At 49.6% G+C, this 24,596-nt stretch overlaps 8 protein-coding genes across 8 annotated transcripts; 3 read left to right on the top strand and 5 right to left on the bottom strand.

Annotated features, from left to right (window-relative positions):
• Positions 1–217: 217 nt before the first annotated feature.
• On the top strand, positions 218–807 carry EI90DRAFT_3069853 (uncharacterized protein; the record flags this gene model as incomplete). The annotated part of the gene is made up of 1 exon (XM_039061187.1): positions 218–807. A coding segment is annotated over exon 1 (151 nt), but the record flags the coding sequence as incomplete, so codon positions are not given.
• A 316-nt stretch (positions 808–1,123) lies between these two features.
• Positions 1,124–2,039, top strand: EI90DRAFT_1910206 (uncharacterized protein). The gene is made up of 3 exons (XM_039052323.1): positions 1,124–1,481; positions 1,536–1,760; positions 1,822–2,039. Exons 1-3 carry the CDS (start codon positions 1,372–1,374, stop codon positions 1,943–1,945), a joined length of 459 nt encoding a protein of 152 aa, XP_038912996.1. The 5' UTR covers positions 1,124–1,371; the 3' UTR covers positions 1,946–2,039.
• Positions 2,040–2,728: 689 nt separating this feature from the next.
• Positions 2,729–3,228, bottom strand: EI90DRAFT_3069859 (uncharacterized protein). The gene has a single exon (XM_039061188.1). It carries the CDS (start codon positions 3,162–3,164, stop codon positions 2,895–2,897), a length of 270 nt encoding a protein of 89 aa, XP_038912997.1. The 5' UTR covers positions 3,165–3,228; the 3' UTR covers positions 2,729–2,894.
• Positions 3,229–3,277: 49 nt separating this feature from the next.
• On the bottom strand, positions 3,278–5,051 carry EI90DRAFT_3069861 (uncharacterized protein). The gene has a single exon (XM_039061189.1). The coding sequence runs from the start codon at positions 4,785–4,787 to the stop codon at positions 3,636–3,638; it is 1,152 nt and encodes a 383-aa protein (XP_038912998.1). The 5' UTR covers positions 4,788–5,051; the 3' UTR covers positions 3,278–3,635.
• A 2,018-nt stretch (positions 5,052–7,069) lies between these two features.
• EI90DRAFT_3156522 (uncharacterized protein) lies at positions 7,070–8,559 on the bottom strand. The gene is made up of 6 exons (XM_039066060.1): positions 8,509–8,559; positions 8,370–8,444; positions 8,271–8,302; positions 7,507–8,200; positions 7,298–7,451; positions 7,070–7,232 (listed from the first exon to the last, which is right to left on the bottom strand). The coding sequence occupies exons 4-6, from the start codon at positions 8,085–8,087 to the stop codon at positions 7,140–7,142; spliced, it is 828 nt and encodes a 275-aa protein (XP_038912999.1). The 5' UTR covers positions 8,088–8,200; positions 8,271–8,302; positions 8,370–8,444; positions 8,509–8,559; the 3' UTR covers positions 7,070–7,139.
• A 1,679-nt stretch (positions 8,560–10,238) lies between these two features.
• On the bottom strand, positions 10,239–12,975 carry EI90DRAFT_3156523 (uncharacterized protein; the record flags this gene model as incomplete). The annotated part of the gene is made up of 1 exon (XM_039066061.1): positions 10,239–12,975. The coding sequence occupies one exon, from the start codon at positions 12,973–12,975 to the stop codon at positions 10,636–10,638; it is 2,340 nt and encodes a 779-aa protein (XP_038913000.1). The 3' UTR covers positions 10,239–10,635.
• Positions 12,976–13,642: 667 nt separating this feature from the next.
• Positions 13,643–17,664, bottom strand: EI90DRAFT_3127782 (uncharacterized protein; the record flags this gene model as incomplete). Its single annotated transcript, XM_039064037.1, has 5 exons — positions 13,643–14,650; positions 14,707–16,620; positions 16,683–16,957; positions 17,028–17,409; positions 17,464–17,664. The coding sequence occupies 5 exons, from the start codon at positions 17,662–17,664 to the stop codon at positions 13,643–13,645; spliced, it is 3,780 nt and encodes a 1,259-aa protein (XP_038913001.1).
• Positions 17,665–20,757: 3,093 nt separating this feature from the next.
• Positions 20,758–23,700, top strand: EI90DRAFT_2929882 (uncharacterized protein; the record flags this gene model as incomplete). Its single annotated transcript, XM_039055002.1, has 2 exons — positions 20,758–21,408; positions 21,448–23,700. 2 exons carry the CDS (start codon positions 20,758–20,760, stop codon positions 23,698–23,700), a joined length of 2,904 nt encoding a protein of 967 aa, XP_038913002.1.
• Positions 23,701–24,596: the final 896 nt, after the last annotated feature.

A 24,596-nucleotide genomic window follows, 5' to 3' on the forward strand; every position in this document is an offset into this window, starting at 1 on the left:
CTTGACTGACAGTTTGTCTGCTAACCACTGATTGTCAATCGACCAGGATTGCACCCTTCCACAGAAGGTAGTCCGAGTGGAATGGCGTTATATTCAAGACTTTACAGCAAAAAGATGGAAGCGCTAATTTAGTGCAAAATGCAGTCGACAGAAGGATCTCTCTTTCAGAACTACCGAAGCCACTCCAGGACCAGACGATCAAGCTCTGGCCTTCACAAGGAACATCGTGTGGGTCTACATTGTCTGGATTGTGTCACACCCTAGCCCTGAAGCGTTCTAGTCTTTCGATACAAGGAATCGAATATCCTCTCGATAGTCCTACGCCACGGGATATAGGGGCATTAATGCTTCGAAACATATATGTAGAGTCGTTCATACTGGGCCATTTGAGTTCTTCCTTAGCCCCACTGCTTGACTGGGGGTCGCTTGAGCACATAGCATCTGCATCCGAGGCAACACTTCGCTTACCCGTGTTCATCTTGAGGATCCCTTGTTGCTGATTCCCTGGTCTTCCCTTCCCCTACAATGGTCCTCTCGATGGCTCCAGTGAGTCACACGCGTTCAAATACGATGATCAACGGTGTCAGACGTGTGGACATTAGAATCAATTTTTGCATTGTGAGGTTCGCTTGTGTCTTCGGTGTAGCGGCACCGCTGTGGGCCACAATAACATGTGGTGAGTTCCATGACCAGGATCACACATTCCCACAATCAGCACGGCGTAAGAACCGCGAACTAATGAGCCATTCAGTACAGTTCCAAGTCCGTCAGGGGGTATAGCGCGCTGCAGTCTTCCTGCATATTTATTTATTCATTACCATTTTTTCATAATCTCACGGCTTTGCCTCTTCCGATGACGCCCATCGTAAGATTTTATAGCTAAAATTGCCTCGGCCACGGTGTCGGCTACGAGTATTTTCCCCAAAGCAGCTCATTCCTTCATGTTGTCCTTGAACTTCAACTACGTGGCACAAATGTCGCCATTTTTAGCTAAGGGGGGGGGGGAGACACCAATCAGCCGTAGGTAGCATTGACGACTTTGAGAAATCGGGACCGCGATGTCAGCTCCGTCACTCCACGAGGAGATCGTCGATCTTCGTCTAAGAGCTTTAGCCTTTTTGCTGGTGGACAACTTGATAATGGATTATATATTTTAGGCGCAACAACACACGTGCGAGCCACTAAGATGCTCAGAGTCACAAGGCATTTGGTCGACTCCACCGTACGGACCTGACATCAGCTAGCCTGCGCAATGGCATGGCTAAGTACATAATTGTGACATTAAGTCCTGGCCTGTTTACTGCGAGTGGGATGATCGTGCGGACTCTGGCGTGGCCGCTTCGTAACCGAAGGGGGGGGCGGTAAGCGCTGATGTTGGGCACGCAAAGGCTAGGAACCTGCCTACATACGTTTCATCACGGTCTTCCGAATCCCATTGCTCATCATGGGAGCGCAATAAGTTTTTTTCTGGATGCAGGCAAGTTAGCGGACAGTTTATCATTACATAAAACCGAACCCAATTTCCCTTTCCCTAGGATCAAGTGGCACCTCGCCGACAGCGAGTGGGTCAAGGGAATAACGATCGAGTCATCAAGCCGTATGATCATGCATGGTCGGGCACTTGAAGTTGATAACACTTGCAACGTGCTCCACTTCTATCTCAGTTGGAATCCAACTTATCCAGATCATGAGCGCGTTTTGGCAACATATCCCACATGCGCAAGCATCCTCCCTCGACATGTCTGTGCGCTGCTTGATCTGTAAGCGCAGCGTTGTCATAATACTCTAAGTACCATGCATACACAGCTAATGATAATTTAGTGGGTCCTTTTGTCTTTTAGTCCCTCGCTATGTTGCGAGTTGCACTAGCTGCCGAGCGCGCGCTATGCCCATATCGAGCAAAGTCATAACAACAATCTCTCCCATCTTACTGAAGAAACAATAAAGAGGTCTCATGGGCCTCCATGAACGCATCGGGGGATCGGGTGGACGACTAATGGACTCCGAGCCAAAATCTCCTATCAGTTTCGTCGACAACACTTGGGGGGGTAGGATCCCAGCCTCTACTAAAGTAGAGGGGGTACATCTAATGGCCGCCCCCGGCGAATCAGCGTCGTAAAAAAAAATGAATTCTAGTTACCAATATGTCCGGATTCGCCCCTGCGCGCGCGATCGAAGAGCCTGTTTAAGGCACAGAGTCTGTATGTATAGGGTGCAAAAAATGAAAAAATGAATGACCATAGAGGTCATGTGACTATCTAAATGGCAGCAAATGTGTTGAACACAAATCCGGTCAATGATGACCGACCCCCAATTTCCCAAATAGGGAAGATCACATGACCCACTTGTCCATTGAATTCATCCAAATCGGCACCGGCGCCGCTTTTTTTTCTTTTGTACCAAGGCCCTGTTGCAATGGCTGCGAAAAGAATGCGCGAATCATGGGGGAGCCACGGCTGGCTTCTTTCAACCAGTCAGGCACTAACTAGCTCCGAGTCATTCCCCAGACTCCGTGGGAGCAAAAGGATGCAGATGCATTGCACAGCATGCAACACAGTATGCGCCGTAGTTAACCGTATGTAACCGGGACCTTGCATGCGGCGCATGGCACATGTATTACTTGTGCAGTATTGTATCCCGGACTATTACAGGGTTCTCAATATTTTTGAGACTTAGGAATCGGCATCGGCATTAATTGTTACCAAGATGCCGGGAGATAGGCTTAGGGAAGTTAGGTTAAAGGTTGGCCCGGGGGGAGCTTGCTTGCAGCGTTTTTGATGCGGGGGACTCAAGAGGGGATCAGGGAAGGCAACGATACTGATATGACAACGAGGCCGCGGGGTAATAAGAGAGAGAGTACACACACACACACAATACTGATATTACTTCACTATCTAATGGGGAGAGGGAGCTAGGAGATTGAAAGAACTGAAGTAACAGTACATACTGCATGAGGTACGGATACGTGCATGTTGTATAGCCGTTCGTGATGCAGCTGACCTTGATAAAAGCTGGGATCCTACCATGCACCTACTTAATTCATGAGGAAGAACAAATGGGAGATTAAAGAGAAGATGTTGAACTGGCTGTGTAGTGTTTGCGGCCAACACACTATATAAGAGGCTCAGCGCAAATTGCCTTATAGGGTCGTCCAAACATGCCATCCCCAACGAGCTACACCCCCGGTGAAGACGCGTACAAGGTCGATTATAGACTGCGCGGGCATGTACTGCACATATATGCGCCGTGCGCACATCAATTTATCTGCGAGATTCGATCCTGTTCTCCACAATTCCATGACCCATTTCATTTCAGATTAGCCGGTCGACGTTGAAGTGTGGAAGCACTGTTCGCGTTCATCACATACATGTTAAGTCCAACATCCAATCTATGCGCATCGCCAATCAAGGTCCAAAATGCACCCATGCATGTGCACGGCAACCAAGACATCGGGTAAAAAAAAAAAAGAGATAGAAATGTTCGGAAGAGGAAAGAGGGAAGGGATCCGGGGAACGTGGGGGAGATAAAAAGTCACTGGAAGGGGAATACAAGAAAAAAATTTTCTATTTGATGTGTCGAAAAAGGGGAGGAAGAAGAAGTAATAGTTTTCTGATCCATAAAAAACAAGTGCTAAATCAAGCATCGTCTTCAATGGTTTCCCTAGTTCTCTTCCCCGCATTCACATTTGATGCAGTGTTCAAAGAGGTTCCCTTATCCCGTTGTGGAATTTGCTGCTGATCCTGTGAGCGTAATTTCGCTTGAACCTCCGCATCCATGCCCCCTGGCAATCCAACAGCGCCTAAACCCCCCACTCCCCCCGCGACGCCCACCACTAACCCTCTGAGCCATCCATTCTCCCTTCTCAAACTCTCGCACTCCCTCTCTAGATTACTGACTTTTCCCTCAAGTTCCTTCGCGTGCTTATCCATTGCTAACTCACGTTCCTTCTTTTTGGCACGGAATCGAGCTGAAGCGGCTGTGTTCCGGCGGCGTTTATCTTCGGTTGGTGTTAAAGGGGTTGTGAGGTTTGGACTGTGTGCAGTTGGGGAAGAAGCGGTGCTGCTGGACGAGACTGAGGCACCCGATACACGGGGTTTCTTGGAAGAGGGTTGCTCTGATGTATTCGAGTTCGGAATGGTATGAGTGGTATACGGGGAAGAACTCGTAGGTGAGGAAGCTAGATGATTAGAAGGCGACGAGAGTGCGGCTAGAGCCGGATCGATGATGACAGCGCGATTCGCCACCCCGGGAGGAAGACTCCTAGTCGAAGAGGCAAAGATATTGGGGAAATTACCGGCGCTGGCGCCAGCCCCGACAGCATTATTTAGCACCGTAGGATCTTGGAAAGGATCGATGCCTAACCCCGCCAAAAATTGAAAATAATCCAATCCGGTCGAGTTGTGTGGGTGATGATGATCCGACGACAGCTTTGAAGTTTGAGAGTTGGAGTTGTCGTCGTTTTTATCAGTTTGAGTGGTGATGAGCGTGGCAGGATCAATTGTAAGTTCGGTCACTCCTTCTCCTCTCCCTCCTGCCTCGTTCGGAGTAGGTTTAGCATCGGCTTCGTCCGTATCATCATAATGTCTCACATCGTACTCGTTAGGATCGGTTTCTCGATCTGGTTCGTTAGAGGCAAAGTCGACGGTAGACCAAAGGAACAATTGGGCTTCAAGGTCGCTGGAGAAATGCGGGGATTCCGGGAGTAGATCCTGGGAGTCAGACGGAGGTGTAGGTGACGCGCGTTGTATAAGATTCAGGCCTTGAATCATGGAACCTGTGGAAACCATCTTCCTCTTGGATGAGGGCGAAGGAATAGTTCGTTTTCGATGGAGATTTGTGCGACGAATAGCTTGTGTTAGACACTGGCTGTGCCAGTCGTCGATGCAAGAAACGGAGGGTCTGAAAAAAAGAGGGAGTATATTGAGCTGTGCGTAAGTCACGTGTACAGATCGGTAATCAATTGAGTAACGAGGCATTTTCAGCATCGCTTGTCGCTTCCGACTCGTAACGAGGGAACGATATTAATCCGCCCGTGGTTGCGCACAAGGAGCGAGGAAGTTGTCGATTTTATTTTGTTTTTTGCTATAACAATAAAGATAAATGGGGTGAGGAGATAAGGTTTATCACATCCATTCGGCGGTAGCATAGATGGCGTCACCCGCTCCTGTCCCACTTGAGGGAAGAGGCACCAAAAACGATGGCGCAAAAGCACGTCATTTGGGAGTGCGGCCCGTGTCTGGGCCTCACCTCCCTTTTTCAAGTGAAAGGGTTGCTAATTAATTTTCTCTAACTGATCATACATGTTCCTTCTGCTATAGCCCTTCTTCCACAGATCATGGATTCTCCTATAACTCCCAACCGGCAGTGAACCGATTCGTTCGGGTCTCCATCTATCTCTGGGTGGGTGCATGAGTGGAGCTTAAATAAGCAGGCATGAGTTGATTAAGCAATTCATTCAGATTATTAATTCTTCGCACACTCCGCCAAGATCAGCGTCACATGACTACTCTGCACGATAACGTGTTCTTGAACCCTTCGTATAGATAGATCACGAGTCCTATATTTGCACGCTTCTTGGGCTCAGTGCATGCACGCCTATTATTAGGCAGGATCATCTCCCTGCCAAGGATCTTTGCATCTCCATCTACACGTTTGCCGACACAAAAGCAGTAGCAGCCAAACTAGGGAATAGGAAAGGCAACATCACCATTGTGCTGCCAACTCGTTCTCCGGGCTCTAGCAAAGTTGTTCCGATATTAGCACAAGCTCCGACAGGGTGGATCATGCGAATACGATCCATTTACATGTAGAAGGCTCCAATCCAGGAGAGAGAGAAAAATGGACGGAAATTTTGCTCAGCAGCAGTTAATCAACGTTGATGAACGCCTGGCACTCCGGCCTTGGACATTACCCCACCGGGGGATCTGGGCACTCAAACAACCAGCGGAACATCGACGTTGGCAGTAGCTCCGTTGCTTACGCTTGTCAATTCGTCGGGGAAATAAACCGACTATTGATCGTTTAGTTTATTCTTGAGTGAGCCAACGAAACCTAACGGCTCCTGTTTCTCCAGTACCACTGGAAGCACCTCCGCGTTGGTCCCCACCCTGCTCCCGAACCCGGGGACGCGCAAACTAAGTTGCTACCCCCTTGCCTCGTCAGCCCTCCCAGAGGTGGGGAAGCTTCCGAGCCCAGGTGGAAAACGAACATTAGTGTCGACTCCAGAAGCACCAATGGCTTTATGGCCGATGGTGGATAGGGGCCCTATGCGCAGCAGCTGCTTCCGCATCCGATCGCACGGAGAGACCAAGGCTGGATGCTGCACTCGCTCCAGCTAAACTGAACTCTGACTCGTGCAGTGGCACCCGCCGGTATGCACCATTACCGCCGTATAGCAATCTCCCACTGCACCTAGCGACGATGGGTGATCGTCGGACCCCGCAGAACTCGATGCCGAAGGATTGAGCATAACCAACTTCTGATTAGCTTGGCAATTGATCAGTCCAAACCCGGTTACAAACACTGCAAGTGGTTTGAGCACCTTGTACAGGGTAGAGAAAACAGTTTCGAAAGTTGGATGATATCATGCTTGATCGCTCTTTCACCAGAAGGGATCTACAATGATCATCTGGCTTTGAACGGACTTCATGCCTGACAGCCAGCGCACGCGCAGTCAACGGACGAACAGATTCCGTTTCGGAAGGGGAAAATAATGTTGGCCTTCAGGGCGACAGCAAATGGACTCCATGAACGTGGTAGGACTTTTCGGTGAGGTTGGGTCGCTATATATTGGTTAAGGGTGAACTGCAGAGTTTATAATTGGTTTAGGGAGAGACACCAACTACCCTTTCACGTCTTCTTCAACAGAATTCCAAGGAAATTTATCTGGGAGCCACCAAAAAGGGATTTCAAGGAGTCAAGAGTCTCGTGAGAAAACAAGGGGGGTTGTTTTCGGAACGCAAGATGCTGGTGAGCGGGAGGAAGAAAGGGCATGCAAGATTCATTCATTGGTGTTATGTATTTTGTGCTTTGAGATTACGAGCTTTCCGAAAACATGGGCCCCGTTCAACTCAGGTATGCATGCATACTCGGCGAGCAAAGCGATGAAATCCTCCTGACATCAGCGGAAACAACCTGCCCTAGTAACCTAGCCGATGACCTTCTGCGTCGCTCGAGTTGAAGGCGATTGTTTTGTGTAGACGAATAATGCAGATTGCATTTTCCCCAGAATACTGAACAGACGATGCAAAAACAGCAGCAGAGGTCAAACAAGGAAACATGAATGCGTGCCACAAACCAATTTCGAAACCTCAGTTTGTTTCGTAGGCTTCAGTGAAGTAGGTCGCGTAATACGGCAGACCTTGATTGGGTTGAGACTCATTACCGTCCGAATATGGTGGATTTGGGTTCGTGGGAGGAAAGGCTGGGGGGACGAGAGGCCAGGGCTGGCGCTAGATGGAGAAGTTAGCACTAGAGAGGATGGAGCGATCAGGACTTTGTTATTACCTCTCTGGCGATCGGGGCGCTGAATCACTCAAGTAAGATGGAGATTGAGTGGGTGACAATGACCCTGCATTAGTGGCGTTTGCCACTTCAGGAGGATAAAATGAGGCTGCAGTGACAGGTGAAGTTGCAGTTCTAGATGCATAGGTACGGGCAGAGCTAATAGAGGCTCTCGTTCTGGGAGCGGCTGCTGTGCCTGTGCCCGGCCCTATGGAAGTGAAAACATTGGGATTCTCGGTGACGCCAAACCCTGATTCTGCAAATGTCCTGACAACCGGCGCCGCCACTGGGGCACCTCCGAAAGCAAATGGCGCACGATTTCCAGCCATCCCAACCGCCGTACTAACCCCGTGAGCCGCCGATGGCACCTGAACCACTCCACCCGCTGAACCCACAAAGTCACCTGTATCGCGACCTGCGATCGCTCCAAATCCTGCGGAAGTTCGTAGACCATTGGTAGCCGTTGGAGGAGTCTTTCTAGCTGCTGATCTGCTCCTGGTGCGAACAACATAAGCGGCGGTCCCAATAATTATGACGCCAGCCGCCCCGCCGACAGCAATCCCTATGATTGTAGTTTTTTTCATACCCTTACCACCTCCACCCGAATCGTCCTTAGGTCCACCAGAGCAAGAGGCTTTAGGGGGATTGTAGTCGAAGACTCCAGTGGGGTTGATTAGTCTCTGATTCTCTGGCGCCCCTGGGCGAATAAAGGATGATCAGGGTATTATTATCGGCCTGTGTTCGCAGACTGCAGCAAAAGTACGCACTTCCAGTCTTTTTGGATAGCGGGGCATTGTACCTGGAAAAAAAGGTTGATGTCAAACCTCCGATGAACGGAGCATTCCTCACCGAAAGAGTAGACGTACCAATGGTTGTTTTGGCTTGGCAAGAGATAGGCCCAAGATGGGATGCGGGTATCATTAGGGATTGAGGAGAGGATGCTTGAGATGAGCGGAAGAATAGAGTTAGACCCATTTTATTTCAGATAGTGTTTATCTAACGCACTCTCCTTCCGTGGTGTTAGAAGTAGAGCAATTAGAAGCATAATTTCCCCACCTGCAACAATTAGGCTGTTTATGGGCCTCATACGTGGTACCGTGCACAGGACTTACGTGAGGTAGGGCTCTCCCTGGCAGCCAGCGCACGCGCTAATCAAATTGTAGGTGACAGAGGAACATTTGCCTTTTAAATGCCAAACTTTGAGTGATTGAACGATGGCCAGGGACGCGGTACGGGACGTACACTTTGATGGAGGGCCGAGGCTGTTCCCCAGAGGGGCAGCATACGGCACGCAACTCGGGGATAGACTCCAGACTTCCCCAAATCCTTGAACAAAGGGTAAGCAATGTAACAAAGGAAGCCTCGAGGAGCATACCATCACAAACTCCAGTCAACCACGCCGCTACCTAGCAAAGCAACCAGTGATCGGCAAGCAATGTAGGCAAGAGCGCCGTCACTTACCAGGCACGGATTCTGGCCTAACGAGTTCTTTGCCTAAGGGAACGACTTCGTTCATCCCCGAACCAAAGACCGTTGGAGGTTACTAACCCAATCGTAAGACGGATGGCAAACAACGTATGAGGATCCGAACAGTTGCTGAGTAGAGTTCAGAGGTGCAGTTGTCTTGAAACGGAGTCCCTGCGCGAAGCCTTTCTGAACAAACAACCACAGGCAGAACAGGCCTACCCCCAGAACGAAAGCCATTCACGAAGATGAAAGAAGAGGACGATAAGGACTAGCGCCAACCACGCGCCCCCAAAATGCAAAAATGGTGACTCATGCACATATCAGGCAGCCCTCGGTAGAGCTTCCCAAGACGGCGATCTCTGAAACTGTGCGGAACGTCCACTAGCATAAAACGAATTCCCTGCCCTGATAATGATAACTCGGTTCATTCCAGTTGAAAAGGCTATACACCCAGGCGGTGCTGCAGAGCTGAGGAAACCGAACTCGTGCGCGAGCTTTTCTCCAACCTCATAACGAATGAAGCTAATTGAAAGGACACATAATTAACGTTAGCGGTCATCATGCCACTTCGCAAAATCTCAGAGAGTGATCCTTTTGAATTTACCTGGCTCTGAATCTCTGGGTTCCACCACGGTTGGAGTCTGGTGCGAACCTTAATTCTCATTCGCATACAGGTTTCATGCTTGTGATATCCCTTCTGAATTCTGAAGTGAACCCCAGATTCAATGCGATTCTCCCCTGGACCGCCTCACCGTGCCTCCCTCACCTCTTACCTTGTCATCATCAACCAACATCAATTCATCCTGCCCCGCGGACTGGTTCTAACCGAATGAAGGACGATGATGCAGAGTGTAATGTGACCCAGAAATCACAAGTTGAACTATGAGAGCATTCGAAAGCAAGGAGAATGATACGTCCAGAATACAAACCAGGATGTGTAAAATTAAAAGAACATTCTTCGACGACACCCAACAAAGGTCAGGGTAGAGGCGCAAAACTGCTGGCGATGAAAAGTTGGGCACCTACTTAACAAAAAATGTGATGGCAAACAGAAGGTGTCTTTTGAATCTTATGCATTAATAGGAAGCGAGGTGATCATGGGCTGGAAAGAAAGCCGGCTCATTCATTTCCAACACCGCGATAAAGACAAGAGTTAGCACCGAAGCAATGGAGATAGACGGCGGATGACAGTTTCCTGCTGGTTGAGATCTCAGAAGCAACCTGCCATTGTTGTGCGACTTTGCGTCGCATCAATACATTGCACGTGCACCTTGGACACCCAGTGGGCGAAGCCTCGTTAGGTGGATTATTTGTATAACTTTCATTGGCCCCTAATAGGCCAAACCCGGCCTGTATATACTGTTGTATATCCACTTGTATATACAAGCGTGCGAATTAACTTCAGCGGCCGCTGCCCCTACTTACAGTCCGTGCGGAGTGGTACTGCGATATTGAACGGAAATGAGATTGCGCAAACAGAGTAGCATTGCGATGAAGACTTGTGAGAGTATGTACAAATGGTATCAAGACAACCATTAGCATGATATGGAGTATGAGTGCAATCGTATATACAAATGAAGCGATGACATTAAGATAATGAGATAAACGTTAGCACGAGGGGAAAGCTTGCAAAAATATTGTACAAATGGAATGATTATAAGAAGCTTATGTGTTCGTATGATTAAAGTTGAAGAAAGTCTGCGATTGTCGTGGATCAGCTGTCGGGACACTGGGAGACATACCTGGCACCTCCATACCCATCATAGGTGGGAAATGGTGTTGGTGAGGGATGAATGGGTAGCTGAAAGGCGGAATTGCTGGGGTTGAAACCAGTCCATATGGCATGCCATGAAAAGTACCGGCAGGCTGGCTGTTCGAGGGGCCAGGGAGAGATGCAAAGATATCGGGATTGTGGATGGAGATGGGAGGGAACCCCACAAGTCCAGCATTGCTAGGCAATGGTTCTTCTGCCACTAGAGTCGAGACACTAGTAGAAGAGACTCGGCGATCTTCCTGGGGAGCAAAAGATTCACCGTTTGCAGACCCAGCAAAGCGGTCACATTCAGACCCCACCCTACGACGCTTGGCCACCTTCTTTCCATCCTCACAATCCTCTACAAGAGTTGCGGCTTTTCGAGTGCGCTTCGGCTTTTGCAAAAACACACCCGCATCACCGGATGACAATATGGCCTCCTCATTAACAGCAACAACAATAACATCGCTTCCAGAAGGCCTTGACTGTATGAAAAGCTTAGGTTGATTATCGGCTCCAGTGCAGGAAGTCCACAGCATCTCCCAGGTGTCCGTCTTTTTCTGCAAGTATTCCCCCGAAAAAACATGTGCTAGTGGGAGGTTGTCACGCCAATTCACAAGCTGTTTCCCCTGCCGGATCAAACGAGCAATGAACTGGTTCCACTGGAAGTTCTTTTTGAAGGGCATGCTGGCTTGCTCCGCGATCTGGCACAAATATTCCCGACATTTGGACCTTAATTTGTCCCGTCCCACGGCTTCTGTAGCCGGTGCATCAACACCCGAAATTATACTGTGTAGCTCGGGGATAAATGTAGTCTCCTTGCCGAGCTTACTAGTGATAAATTGGTGCAGATGTGGTGAATTGGACTCGAAGGTGCCCATGTCGGAAGCAGCCTTATGGGATGGAAGAATCATCATGGCCATGTGAATGCCAGCGAAACGTGCTGCAACAGAATCCTGCTTCCAGCTCTTGACAATCCGCTTTATCATCCCCCCCTGGTCCTTGGCATCATCTCGGATCATTGAAATGCTATCCCGCTTCTTTGCGTCCTGAAGTTGGATCAATTCTTGCGCCTTAGCCTGCCAGCCCTGGCTGCCCTTTCCACCATGATCCTGAGTAAGCTTGTTATAGTTGGGCCGAGCAATGTTCTGAATGTACTGGTCATAACGCATGCTGGAATCCGGATTGGGGTTGAGTTCGAGGTATGCGTTCCATGGGTTCCCCGAAGCACGGCGTTCACGGGTAGCAAAAGCAAGGCTGATATGATTGAGTGCGGAGGTGATGGTGCGATGTCGACTCTCAGCCCAGTCATTGACGGAAATCAGGAAGGATTGATAAATAGCGTCTAGCTCCTTAATTTCCACCTTTGAGTAACGTCCAGCCACTAGGGGAGACACATCTGCCTCAGGATCATCAAAGGAATTGATCAGATCCATCTTGGCTGCCGCAACATCCTCAAGCTCTGGGTAATTCACGTTCACCCCGGAGGGGTCCCCAATCAAATTCAGTTCTCTGGAATCATCATCAAACCCGCCAGCCTCGCCATTAACAGTTTGGCCAACAAGGGGAGTATTATCGGCAATTGTGCTGCTAGGGAGGCTGCCAGTGCTGACAACAGGGTGAGTCGCCTGATCGCTGGCCTCGAAATTGTTGAGTAGCGGACCACGGCAACTGGGTCCACCCGTAGTGTCGGGCTCGCTGCTGACCTGCTCACTGGATTCAGGGTTTGGCTGTGATTTATGGAGATTACGCTCGTCAAGGGCAGTAGGAGCTGGTGCCGCGTCCGGCTCGGCCTCGGTGCTCTTGGGTTGCGGGTCAAGGCAAGTGGAGTCACCTGCGGCATCATGGTTGCCACTGACCTGCTCACCAGCTTCAGGATTCGATGGTGGCTCACAGAAACTGGATTCACCAGCAGTGGTCAAGGAAAGGGAAGCTGGTGCCGCGTTCAGCTCAGCGTGGGTGCGTGGACGACGAGGGATTTTCAGCACAATTTTAGAAGAGGGAGTGGAAGGGGAAGGGATGTTGGATCGTCGGGGCGAAACCTTCTTCTTCGAGTTGTGTGCAGCAGCACGTTTAGGTCTCAGGGGGGCCACAGGCACAGCAGATGGCTCCGCACTGGAGGTGGGTGGCGGCAAGGCAGCATTTCGCCGTATGAGGAAAAAATCATCCGTACTGTCAGGTGCAGTTGAGGTTGTTAACTTTGGATTGGGTCTGGGGCGGAGACAGCGCTGGGTATTAGAATCTGACGACATGGGCAGTGAGCGGATGACTGGCTGCATATCAGTTATGCTATGCGAAATTTGAATGTCAAAAGTAAAACACTCACCGTCTGGAAACGAAATGAGATGACAGGCTTGTTATTTTCAGCGAAAGGTTATTGTCAAACTCTTCAAGCCAACGATGCAAGGGACAAATGAAACAATTTTACGACGTTGGCGCGTCGTAAGCATGCACCAAATGTCAATAAAGGTGTGCAAGCGAAAACAGGGGAGGGGGTTGAACAAGAAAGCCCGACCACTCCGTGACGATGCGCCAAAGACGTGGGTGAGGATCCCTGTAACTCTGTGTGATGAAGCGGTAGAACAAGTACTTGAACTACGGCGGCGATAACGTGACGTTCTCGGCACCGGACCAAATACACATACACAAACACGTTTACTTGGTGGCCGACATGCATCCTAAACTCTTGGTCAAGAGGAGCATCGCAACTGAACTAAGGAAAGACCTGGCGGATATGTTTCCATTGCACTACCTGTGCCCATCAAATTCTTGAGCGACAGACACCCCTCGTTCAAGAATGAGTCAGCCTCATTCTCGAATTCCCGCATAGCGAGAATATGAAGCAGCATGTGGTATAAAGAATGGAAGGAAACATGTTTACACAAAGTATAATGCATGTAAATTCAGGGAGAAATGAGATTACTTGCTCAGAGGCCTCAGGAACTCGCCAACAGAGCGATCAGCGTCTATCTGCAAAGTCCACATTCCCTTTTTGAATCGAAGCTCCTCTTTCTCTGATCCACGACTGCTGATAGTAACTTCTGCATGTTTCTCCCTTGCCCATGCAGCAATTCGGCGAATGAAAACATTCATTTCACCACCTTGAACCGGCCAAATTTCCGCCACGAAGTTGATACCACCATATGCATTGCGATCAATGCCAGCGCTGTAGTACAGCAAGATAGCGCAACAGATCATCTCGAAACGCCTGAGCTGAATCGTCCGCTGTTCACTTGGCAACGAGGCAATGCGCTCTGAAAGCCACGACGTTGAGAATGTGTAACATTGAAGCGTTCGCTTCTGGAGGACCTGGTGAGGACTCGCAGGGATTGGTGGGTAGCTCCAATAGTCCAGGACAACGTCAGGGATGATGTCATGATGAAGAGGAGGAGGGGCCAATTGACGAAGTAGAGCTTGCTCGTATTCGTTGATAGCATGCTCATAGACACATGAGATGTACACTAGGTCGTCAGCGGAGGCGAAAGCCGCAATCCCCTTCAAATTCGAGAGAAGCATGCTGGTGGTGTGATCATCGAAAAAATGGCCCGTGGTGAAAATAAACTGCTTGAAGGAATCCACGAAATTCAATTCCTTCAGCAAGAACGTATGTCTCCATGCATGAGCGACATTATTGCCCTTGAGATCCTTCCTCAAGGAAGATCTGAGCATGTTCGCTTTAACACCCCAAACACCACGCGACCGATACTGGGCAGCGAGGTTTGCTGGCACGAGGTGATGCGGCAGTGTTGCATCCCAACATTGAGTGGATACTTCAACCTTGAACCACTTGTGTGCGGGAATCCGCACAAACGGGGTCGAAGTAAGCGAGCCACCAACGACTTGCTGTTCTTGTAGATGCTGCACTGGAGTGCTGTGGAGTCGGGGGCTAGAAAGTGGGTGGGCACGAGACTGAGAGCCATCGGAAAGCTGGGGGCGGGAATGGGAACGAGAGCGGGGGGCGGGGCGAGAATGGGAACGGGAACGGGAACGGGAACGAGAACGACGACGGGAACGACGACGATGGGAACGAGAATGAGAACGACGACGGGAACGAGAATGAGAACGACGACGGGAACGAGAATGAGAACGGTGACGGGAACGGGAATGGGAACAGGAATGGGAACGAGAACTACGACGGGAACATGAACGGGAACGGGAACGGGAACGATGACGGGAAGAGGGGATGCGAAGGGGGAGAGGGAACAAGAACGGGAATGCAAACGCGAATGGGAATGGTGTTGTCGAGACACCTGATGCACAGGATGAGATGAAGATCCACGAGCAGGTGACACCGAGCGACACGGGGCAGGCCTCCGTGGAGGGGGCGATGTAGGCGATTGAACTGTAGACCAAGAGCGCTTCATGAGGTGAGATGGTGGCGTCCGAGGCCTCTCAACAGTACCGCCTGCCTGGACCTCGCTTGACAACTGAGGCTCAACAAGGCCCACAGACGTTGACGCTAGTGGTCCCACAGGCCTCATCGTACTAGGTGGATCAACGTCCATCACAGCCGGTCGTGAGACAGCAAGCTCAGACAGAACGCCTGGGGGCAGATCCTCAAAGGATGTTCCTGAGTCTCGAAGAATAGTTAAACTATCCTTCCGACGCTGTTGGAGCTCGGTTTCGGACATCATCGCTCGTCGCTGTGAATTGGGCCACAACTTGTCAAGATACAGACGTAGAGTGGATGTCCGCACCCCTCTGCCAGCCTTGTTACCCAGTGCTGGCTTGGCTTGTTCCTCCGATATCCGCTTCAAACAGATCTCGCTCCCAAGGTATGCGCCAGCTATCAATAATCGCCCCTCTGGATGATCGAGTGTTTCCTTCACCCGCTGAAGTTCCTTATAAATTCGCCTCGAATAGGCCCGCCTGCTTTCACCCTGCTGTTGGGGATACTTCCGCTGCATCACCATGGTTGTGCTTATATCCAATTCACATCCACTATCCGAGCTGCCTGAGCTGTCGGGAATTGGAGGCGCACTTGAAGTGGAAGGCGCTGCAACGGGGGGTGCAACAGGGGGGAGAACGTGGGTGGACTGGTGACGACGATCAAGGGGATGCTGGGATTGTAGTCGTGAGGTTGTGTGGCCTACGATCAAGGGGGGCAGAGGTGGAGGAGGGAAATGCGGAGGAGCAGAGGGACGAGGATCAGGCTGAGCGTGGAAACCTCTTGGTTGGTGGACCGCCTCCGACTTGGCAACAGCCTCGATATTAACACCTCTGCCAAAGTGCTTTTGGAGCACAGTGGACGTACATTGGGGGAGGGCAATCGGCCGAGGGGGTTTAGACAGGCCCAGCTCGTCCGCAACAATCCACACAAGACTTTGCTTCATATTCGCCTCTGTCAGTGGATGGACTATCCAGGGGAAAGCCCGAAGGATGCTCGACGCGCTTTCCTCAAAGAAGAGATTTACTCGAACATGTTGCTCCACCCTGACTGGGCGGCTTGTCGCGACGTGTGCGGTTATCTGAGGTCTTTCTGTTGTTCGTGGACCGTCCCATACCCGTACCTGAAAAATAGGGACACCGTGACGATGAAGAGTCGATATATTACTATCGGACAAATCAAGGTCATCGAAGAAAGTAGCGCCCATCATGTTTTCATCAACTGGATGATGCAACAGTGGCCGGCGGATGGATTGATGGATTACGTCAACCATGGTGAACATAGCATACGTGCACCAGGCTCTCATCTCATACACGCCACGGCAGAAGTCTGCAAGAACGAGAGGATCAGGGTTATGGCCTGTTTGTTGGGGATAGAAGGGATAAAGGGACGCAAATTGATGGGACGGGGAAGACCAGGAAGGCCTGAAGGGGACAATATGAATACAACACGCAAGGTGGTTCCAGGCCAAGTATAACTCGTAGACGACCTCGAACCAATTGACAAGCCTCTCGCGAAGGTGTTGACTCATTATCCACGGCCTAGCGTTACGGAAATCATCTTGTATTATACTGTGGTAATCGAGGGGGGGTCATTGGCATAGCGGGTGAGGTAGGGATAGTGAGGACGGCTTAAACGATAAATGGTGGGGTTCTCCACAATGTCACTTGGATCAATCCTGGGGTATCCCCATGAATGACCGTCGTAGAGGGGGAGAGTGCCTTGCCGATCGTATGGATCCGCAGCCGAAAAACCTTCTGGATACCCCTGAAAATGATAGGCTTTTGCCTTCATACTGTTTGATGCGACTAGTCGCCAATGTATAACACAGTATACGTCGACAGACGCTAACGAATGATTTAAAAGTGCCCACAATTAGATTGAGTGACACGACATGAGGAGATGGATCCAACACACCGAAAAGTTCATTATCCTCTTTGATGACATCCTCAAGACGTTTGAGTCGAGATTCGGTCATGGGCCACTGATCCCGCAGCCAACGTACAGTAGTGCGCCGTAGATGACCAGAAACACGGTCGTAATTGAAAGGATCGAGAACTGGATACCGTTCTGAAGGCGTCAAAGGCACTGGAGTGCTGCCTTCAAATTCGACGATGATCCACCCAGGTCGTTCTGGCAATGAGAATCGCGGCTCTCCACCACCGAACCCATGACCAGGGGCGTCCGGGACAACCGCTGGCGGATGGGAGGGGCTGGGCTGGATAGCTGAACCTGACGAAGTACCGGCGTTGGATGGCGTTGGCTTTTTTTTGGTAAAACGCAAGTTACGAGGTATTGGCTGTAAACAAGGAACAATGAGAACTAGCTTTTGACGAAGGAAAATCGTGCTAACCTTAGCGGTCGAGGGACCAGAAGAGGTGATGGGTTCGCCCGTAGGTCGTTTCTCCGCAGCGACCTTGTCGGCTGCGTCAGAAACGAGAGACGGTTGCCCAGTGTTGTCGCCCGCCACATGCCCAGTGCCCTTGGATGTAGAGGAAGCCAAACCACGCTCAGTGGCCGCACGGTTCATGGAAGGGTACTGTTTTTGAGACATTGTTTGAGCTGGGGAGCGAACGATTGTACGATTGTGGAGCGAAATGATTAGACAAATGAATTCGGCCAAGTCCGCTTCACTATAGCAGCGTGACCTTCTGGGATTGCCGACAATATTGGCTGACAATGGGCGAGTCACGTTTCCGGAGCCCGTGAGAATAGTTCGGAGTGCACCTCGCAGCGACGATGGGTCCCGACTCCGCGAAGTGACGGCTATCAAGCTGCGAATGTTTATACTTACTGGATTCGGTATCAAAGAATATTGGGCCTCCTTATACTGTCTTGTTCTCTGCATTTATCACACCGCTATTCCTGGAATCTTATCAATCCGTCGGCCTCAAAGAATATTGGACCTCCTTATACTACAATTCAAATTCAAGCACACGCTGAGGCCAACTCACTTTGTTTATGTCGAGTCTTGCGGCGCCTTCGATTTATTTTTCTTGCCTGATTTGGCTCGGTTGCTGCCAAAGATAGTGCGCATTCACAGCGCTGATTATATAAACCACAATTTTTGGACCTTACGACTTTTCCTCAGTTCACGTACTACGGGACTGAGGTGAATATAAGCTTTTCCCTTTACTCTTGTGTCCGTCAAGTTGTATCTCATTCTTGTACACCAGCGACGTGATTACTTCAATATATTTCTAGTTCACATACTATGGGACTGAGCGACGATATCGCTAGCCCCATTTTGTCTTATTCTCTGTATTTATAACACCTCTATGCCTGGAATCCTATCAATCCGTTGGTCTCAAAGAGATATTAAGCCTCATACTGTCCGGTCCCCTGCATTTAGTAAACCTCTGTTCCTGGAATCTTATCAATCCGTCGATCCCGAAGAATATTGGGCCTCCTTTCACTGTCCTGTTCTCACACCTCTATTCCTGGAATCTTGTCGGCCTCAAAGAATATTGGGCCTCCTTGTACTGTCCGGTTCTCTGCATTTAGCACATCTCTATTCCTGGAATCTTATCATTCCGTCGATTCCGAAGAATATTCGGCCTTGTCCTGTTCTCTGCATTTATCACACCTCTATCCTGGAATCTTATTATGTAATCCGTCGGCCTCAAAGAATGTTGGGCCACATTATACTGTCAGGTTCAGCACATCTCTATTCCTGGAATCTTATCATTCCGTCGTTCCGAAGAATATTCGGCCTCCTTTGTTCTCTGCATTTATCACACCTCTATTCCTGGAATCTTATCAATCCGTCGGCCTCAAAGAATATTGAGCCTCCTTATACTGTCCGGTTCTCTGCATTTAGCCCATCTACGGAGCTTCCCATCTCTATTCCTGGAATCTTATCAACCCGTCGATCCTGAAGAATATTGGGCCTCCTTTTACTGTCCTGTTCTCTGCATTTATCACACCGCTATTCCTGGAATCTTATCAATCCGTCGGCCTCAAAGAATATTGAGCCTCCTTATACTGTCCGGTTCTCTGCATTTAGCCCATCTACGGAGCTTCCCATCTCTATTCCTGGAATCTTATCAACCCGTCGATCCTGAAGAATATTGGGCCTCCTTTTACTGTCCTGTTCTCTGCATTTATCACACCGCTATTCCTGGAATCTTATCAATCCGTCGGCCTCAAAGAATATTGAGCCTCCTTATACTGTCCGGTTCTCTGCATTTAGCCCATCTACGGAGCTTCCCATCTCTATTCCTGGAATCTTATCAACCCGTCGATCCTGAAGAATATTGGGCCTCCTTTTACTGTCCTGTTCTCTGCATTTATCACACCACTATTCCTGGAATCTTATCAATGTATCTAGAACTGAGGTCCGTTTACAGTAATGTAGTAATTTCATATTATGTAACTGTAACTAGCGTTCATTCAACACTAGGTAACTATTGAGTAATGGATTTATGTAGTTTACGCGTCTAGAACTGAGTGGTCATGCAACGCTAGGTGTTCTAGTCTAAAATATTACATATCAATCCGGGTTTTGCAACAGCCACGTTCGCACGGCTGAGCGAATAAACGAATAAATTCGGCCAACTCCGCTACAAAGCAGCTGAGCGAGTAACTCGCCCAGAATCTATCACATGTCCCTTTATTCCGACTATATGGGAAATTCCGTTCATTCAGAATTTCCTTTCTGTATATTACCTTGGTTTGCACGCTATGCTAGCTCACCCTTCTTCACTTATACTGTCCTGTTCTCTGCGTTTGTCACACCACTATTCCTGGGATCTTATCATAATGTCAATGATCCCGCGTCGGAGCCGACCCTTTCGGAAGCAACTGAGAGGGCGTGACCTGGAATAGTTCAATGTCCACTCGCTTGCTACAGCCCCCGAGCCCTCGTAAGTGAAACCTCTCAGTCCAGACGCAAGTTCTCATGCAAGTTCTTCCATTCAGATCCCTTGCTTTTCCATCTGTACTCTGCGATCGAAACCTTTTCATTTTGGCGTTGATTAGTTTTGTTTTTGTGTTGTCGTTTGGGCTCTGCTGTCGAACGCCTTGTTGCCTGACGTCAAGGCTTGATCGTTTAGTCCCCTCGGCCACGTCGGATTTGAATCCTTTGTTCAAACTCTGTGACCAAGCGCCTTGTTGTCCGACATCGAGGCCTGATTGCTTAGTTCCTTTGGCCTCTCACTTTGCAATCGTGTGTCCATTGCTTAGCGTTGTACACTCGCTTGCTTAGTAACTTCAATATTGCTACACCTGTGTATTGATCTTCTTTACGCTTTAACGTGAGTGTATTTTCACTGGTGCTTTACATTGTTGGCCGACAGCGATTGTTCAGATGTACTCCAATTACAAAAAGTCAGCGAAGCGTCGAGTTCGGGATGCTCTCAAGCGTGAACAGAAATCGGGTATCGTGAGGACGACCCCAGTCAGCAGTATCCCCTGCATCCAAGCATACGAGGAATTCCAGAGGCAAAAGTTCAAATTGGCCCCATTACACGATGCCCCCACTTCATCTCAGGGTCCTTCAGCCGCAAATCCTAGTTCCCCTCCCCACACCTCACCTCATCCTATGGACGAATATATATCTGAGTCTCTTCACGTCATTTCCGGCAAGGAAAAGACATGTGAGCCAGCCCCCCCACCGTTACCCCTTGATATCATGTCTAAGCATGCCATGCGACGCAACCATCAGAGGACGCGGTGGCACGTAGATGTCCTGCCGCGTCTGATACGACCGTATATGAAGTGGATGCGGGAACGTTCTGCTTCATCAGAACGAAGCGAACCCCGTCAGCACTGTGATTGTGCCGGCCCTCACCGAGTGGATGACGTGCTCTGCGTCTACATGTCACGGCTTGAGAAGCGGCAGATAAGGCATTGTGAAGAGCAAACACTCACTGTGCAGCTCGTCGAATGCGGCTTGTTTCCCTGTGCCCCAGTCCGACCCGAACTTGCTGTGAGCATGGTAATGCTTGACTGGGCCTCTACGCTGTTCTTACACATGGCACCGAACATACGGGCGTGGACAACAACTGCCGAAATTATGCTTCAGCGTGAAGGGCATCATTTCGGGACTGCGAGTTCATTTCGTCGTCGCTTTAGCAACTCCCTTGTGCACTATCAATTGCTCATCAGACTCGTCGATGCAGAGATGGACCGCATGGCAAGCGCCATCCCCATTCCACCTCGTCTTCTGCCTGGCCACCTCCGCGAACCATCCTCGCCACCTTCAGTCTCAAATTGCCTTCCGGAATCAGACATGGATGTCGATCCTTCCCATCCAGATCCCAAGATCCCATCAGATTTAACGTCCAGCATACCCAGCGTTCTTCAAGCTCCGACCGTTCATGTAAATTTGGATGAGAACACTTCGATCGATGCGCGAGAATATCGAAATGCTCATACATCCCCTACGTTTTCACATCCTGACCTCCCCAGTGACTACCTCCGGGGAAGGTGTCCATGTTGTTTCGGCTCTACATCTAGTCCCACACCCGAGTTGTCAGCAGATTGCATCGTTTCGTTCGATGCAAATTTTCAGCTGAAGAGGATCAAAGACTATGATAGGAGGCCCCAGTACCGCGGATTGAACAAGATTGGTTCTCAGGATCCCAAAATGACGTCACCTCAAACAATTGAGGTTCCCCGCGGTTATGCTGAGATGTGGCAGAGCAAGGTTGCTGAAATACGTGAACCCAAACGGAATTTTCGGGCTTCGAAAGGCAAAGGAAACATGGGTAGCGGCAAGGACGATCTTTCCAAGCAAAACCATGTCACCCCAGGGCTCAACCTGACAGAGAGCACGTATGATGGCTGTGAAGGCTCGTTCACGGCTGCCGACGGGGAGCGCCAGAAGGCATCCAAGAAGTACTTCGACGAAACGGGCATTATGTCTGCTGTCTGTCGTCACGGCATACCGTTATTCTACGTCAGCGTTTGGACTCCAGGGGAACAACAGTTCTACATACTTTCATTACTCGGGAAGCTTATAGAGCATCTCCCTTCGTCGTGGACCATCGGGTGCCTGTATGACATTGGTTGCCAGACTGATCGTGCGCTTCACAAGTGGAACATTGCACCTGAGTGGCGGTCACGTCTGGTGTGGGGCGTCTCTATCTTTCACGCCTATGGACATCAATGGGCTTGTCAGCTATGGTATCACCCTCGGAAGGATCGTGTCTGGGGTCTTTCGGATGGTGAAGTGTGTGAGCGTTTTTGGAGTGAACTGCGACAGCTCATACCAAGTCTTCGGGTTGCGGGGTACCACCGTCGTCTCTTTGTGCTTGACATGCAGATGAGCCATATCACTGATACGAAGTGCCTGGATTTGGGGAATTGGTTGCACCATCACATCACAAATGCCAAGAAACGTCTTGAGTCGGCTCAACAGGCCCTCAAGGAGCAGAATGTGGATGACATGCTGGAACATTTCAAGGCACAGCGTCAGTATCACTCGAAGCCTCAAGCTCGGCAAACCAAGACTCCCGTCCGCACCAAGATCGAGGCCATCATGGGCTGGAAGGCAACCATTGAGAGTTCTAGGTCACTTCTAGAAGACTTGAGGTGCAATATGCCTACCGGCTCTGATTCAGTGGCAGAACTCCTCCTGGCAGATTGGCAGGAATGCGTTGATGTCCTTGACAGCAGCATCGCGAGGCTGAGGAGTTCTGTAGAGAAGGCCACGAAGGAGTTGCAGGCTAAGGATGATACACATGAGGAACTCAAGAAGGCAGAGAAGGATGTATGGGCAAATGGCTTTTTGAACCTTCGTGTGCTGCGTGATCAGTTACTCCGCAAATTACGTGCAAGAAAACAGGAGCTGCAACGACTTGATCAATCTCATGGAGGACGAGTCGCTGACCAGAGTTTACGAGATCATGTAGACAAAGCAGTCTCTCGTCGTTCGGCTGGAGTTGATGCCACTCTGAAGAAGTATAACGATAAGATCTTACAATTGGCTGAGATGAGAGGGAGAAATGGGGTTGCTGAAGATGCATGGCTTCCCTCACCGCTCAGAAAGGAGGGTCTCTATAAGTTGGATGTAGATCAAGATATATGGCAAGATTGTGATCCTTCACAGTTCGAAGAGCTACCGGCATGGCTCGCTGATCCATGTGTAAAGGAAGGTATCCCTTCAGCACAGATGGTTGTCAGCTGCCAATCTGAGATTGCCAGATGCGAGGCTGAACATGCCAATCTCCGTCAATGGATATGGGAGGAGAGTTACCGAGCCGTTCACCTATACTTTGCTGCCCTTGGAAGTGATGTTGACGTTGCCTTTTTTTCCCTCATGCGGATTCACAGGCTTCATAAGCTACAAAATCGCTGGGAAGGAAGTACCAAAACTTTCGAGATCTCCGCTGGTACAAAAGATTGGGCTCCCAATGACCCTCCACCCTCTCTTCACGCGTTCCATAGTCTGCCCGAAGTTCAGGCTCTTGCTAAACATCATAACCCAAACCATTCACCCCCAGTCCACAGGGTGCCTGACGATGGTTCTGTCAGGTCCGACAGCGACGAGAGTGATATGTTTGAATTGAATGGTTCAGAGGAAGAAGATGAAATGCTTGCACGGTTAATAGAGGCAGCTGAGGCAGGTGGCGCATCTCTAGATTAGAATGTTTTATATATACATCCGGGGCGTGGCATTCAATATAACAATATATTTTGGACAACTCCGCATATATATATATATAGTCCAACTATGCCTTCGGATCTCCCCGTAAGTATTGGCAACTTCCCACATCAGTTCTTGCGCACAGACCTGGGGATGGTTATACTTAAGCATGGGCCCAACTCGGGTTCCTCCTTGTCTCTTTTCCCTTTTTCTGTTTCTTTCTGTTTCTTTCTACCCTTTTTTTTTTTTTTTTAATTCATCATTTCGTTTTCTGTTCGCTGTATGAATAGACAGTCAACCCCTTCCCGCAACCCCCCGGTGAGTTCTTGCATGCATGTTAACAAGGGAAAGATGGAAAATACAATGGAATAAAGAGGTTGTTTGATGACTCGGATGATGACGGGGAGGGTTATATGTATAGGAGGGGGAGTGCGCGTGTAGCATCCCTCCCGTTACGGAGGGGATTGTGGCGGTTGCAAAGCTTAAAAAAAGATGTAACTATGTTGTGTTTCAGGCGTGTGCGACATCCTAGTGGGTTGCTGCTACGCACCTGATGACTTGAGAAGCTTCTTTATACAATGATGTGCACACTCTAAATCACAGTATGTCTGCAAATGGTACTTTTCCTGCTTACCTTCGGCTTCAATACACAACGACAAGCGTGGAATCAACCTGAAGGCGCTTCATTCCCATGTGGAATTGATAGCGGAACATAGGTCAAACTCTTCAATATGCAAATCTCAATAGATGCACAGGGTTGAAAAAGAAAATCAACGCCGAAAATTATCATCAGCGGATATTGTTACTGTCTAGCAAGTCACTGGACACACTGAGCTGAATTCACGCTCAGACTCCAAGAGGGCAAGGACATCCGACTCACGAACTGGTACCTTGAC

Source organism: Cantharellus anzutake, assembly GCF_015039405.1.
Source record: "Cantharellus anzutake strain C23 chromosome Unknown EI90scaffold_45, whole genome shotgun sequence".
In the NCBI taxonomy this organism is placed as follows: Eukaryota; Fungi; Basidiomycota; class Agaricomycetes; order Cantharellales; family Hydnaceae; genus Cantharellus; species Cantharellus anzutake.

Excerpts from the sequence above, each read along its gene's own strand:
- EI90DRAFT_1910206 (XM_039052323.1), top strand. The coding sequence starts at position 1,372 with ATGTTGGGCACGCAAAGGCTAGGAACCTGCCTACATACGTTTCATCAC. Across the intron at positions 1,482-1,535 it reads TTTTTTCTGGATGCAGGCAA|GATCAAGTGGCACCTCGCCG; the intron begins GTTAGCGGACAG and ends CCCTTTCCCTAG. Across the intron at positions 1,761-1,821 it reads GTCTGTGCGCTGCTTGATCT|TGGGTCCTTTTGTCTTTTAG; the intron begins GTAAGCGCAGCG and ends ATGATAATTTAG.
- EI90DRAFT_3069859 (XM_039061188.1), bottom strand. The coding sequence starts at position 3,164 with ATGGCATGTTTGGACGACCCTATAAGGCAATTTGCGCTGAGCCTCTTA.
- EI90DRAFT_3069861 (XM_039061189.1), bottom strand. The coding sequence starts at position 4,787 with ATGGTTTCCACAGGTTCCATGATTCAAGGCCTGAATCTTATACAACGC.
- EI90DRAFT_3156522 (XM_039066060.1), bottom strand. The coding sequence starts at position 8,087 with ATGAAAAAAACTACAATCATAGGGATTGCTGTCGGCGGGGCGGCTGGC. Across the intron at positions 7,452-7,506 it reads GCGCCCCGATCGCCAGAGAG|CGCCAGCCCTGGCCTCTCGT; the intron begins GTAATAACAAAG and ends TTCTCCATCTAG. Across the intron at positions 7,233-7,297 it reads AAACTGAGGTTTCGAAATTG|TATTCTGGGGAAAATGCAAT; the intron begins GTTTGTGGCACG and ends TCGTCTGTTCAG.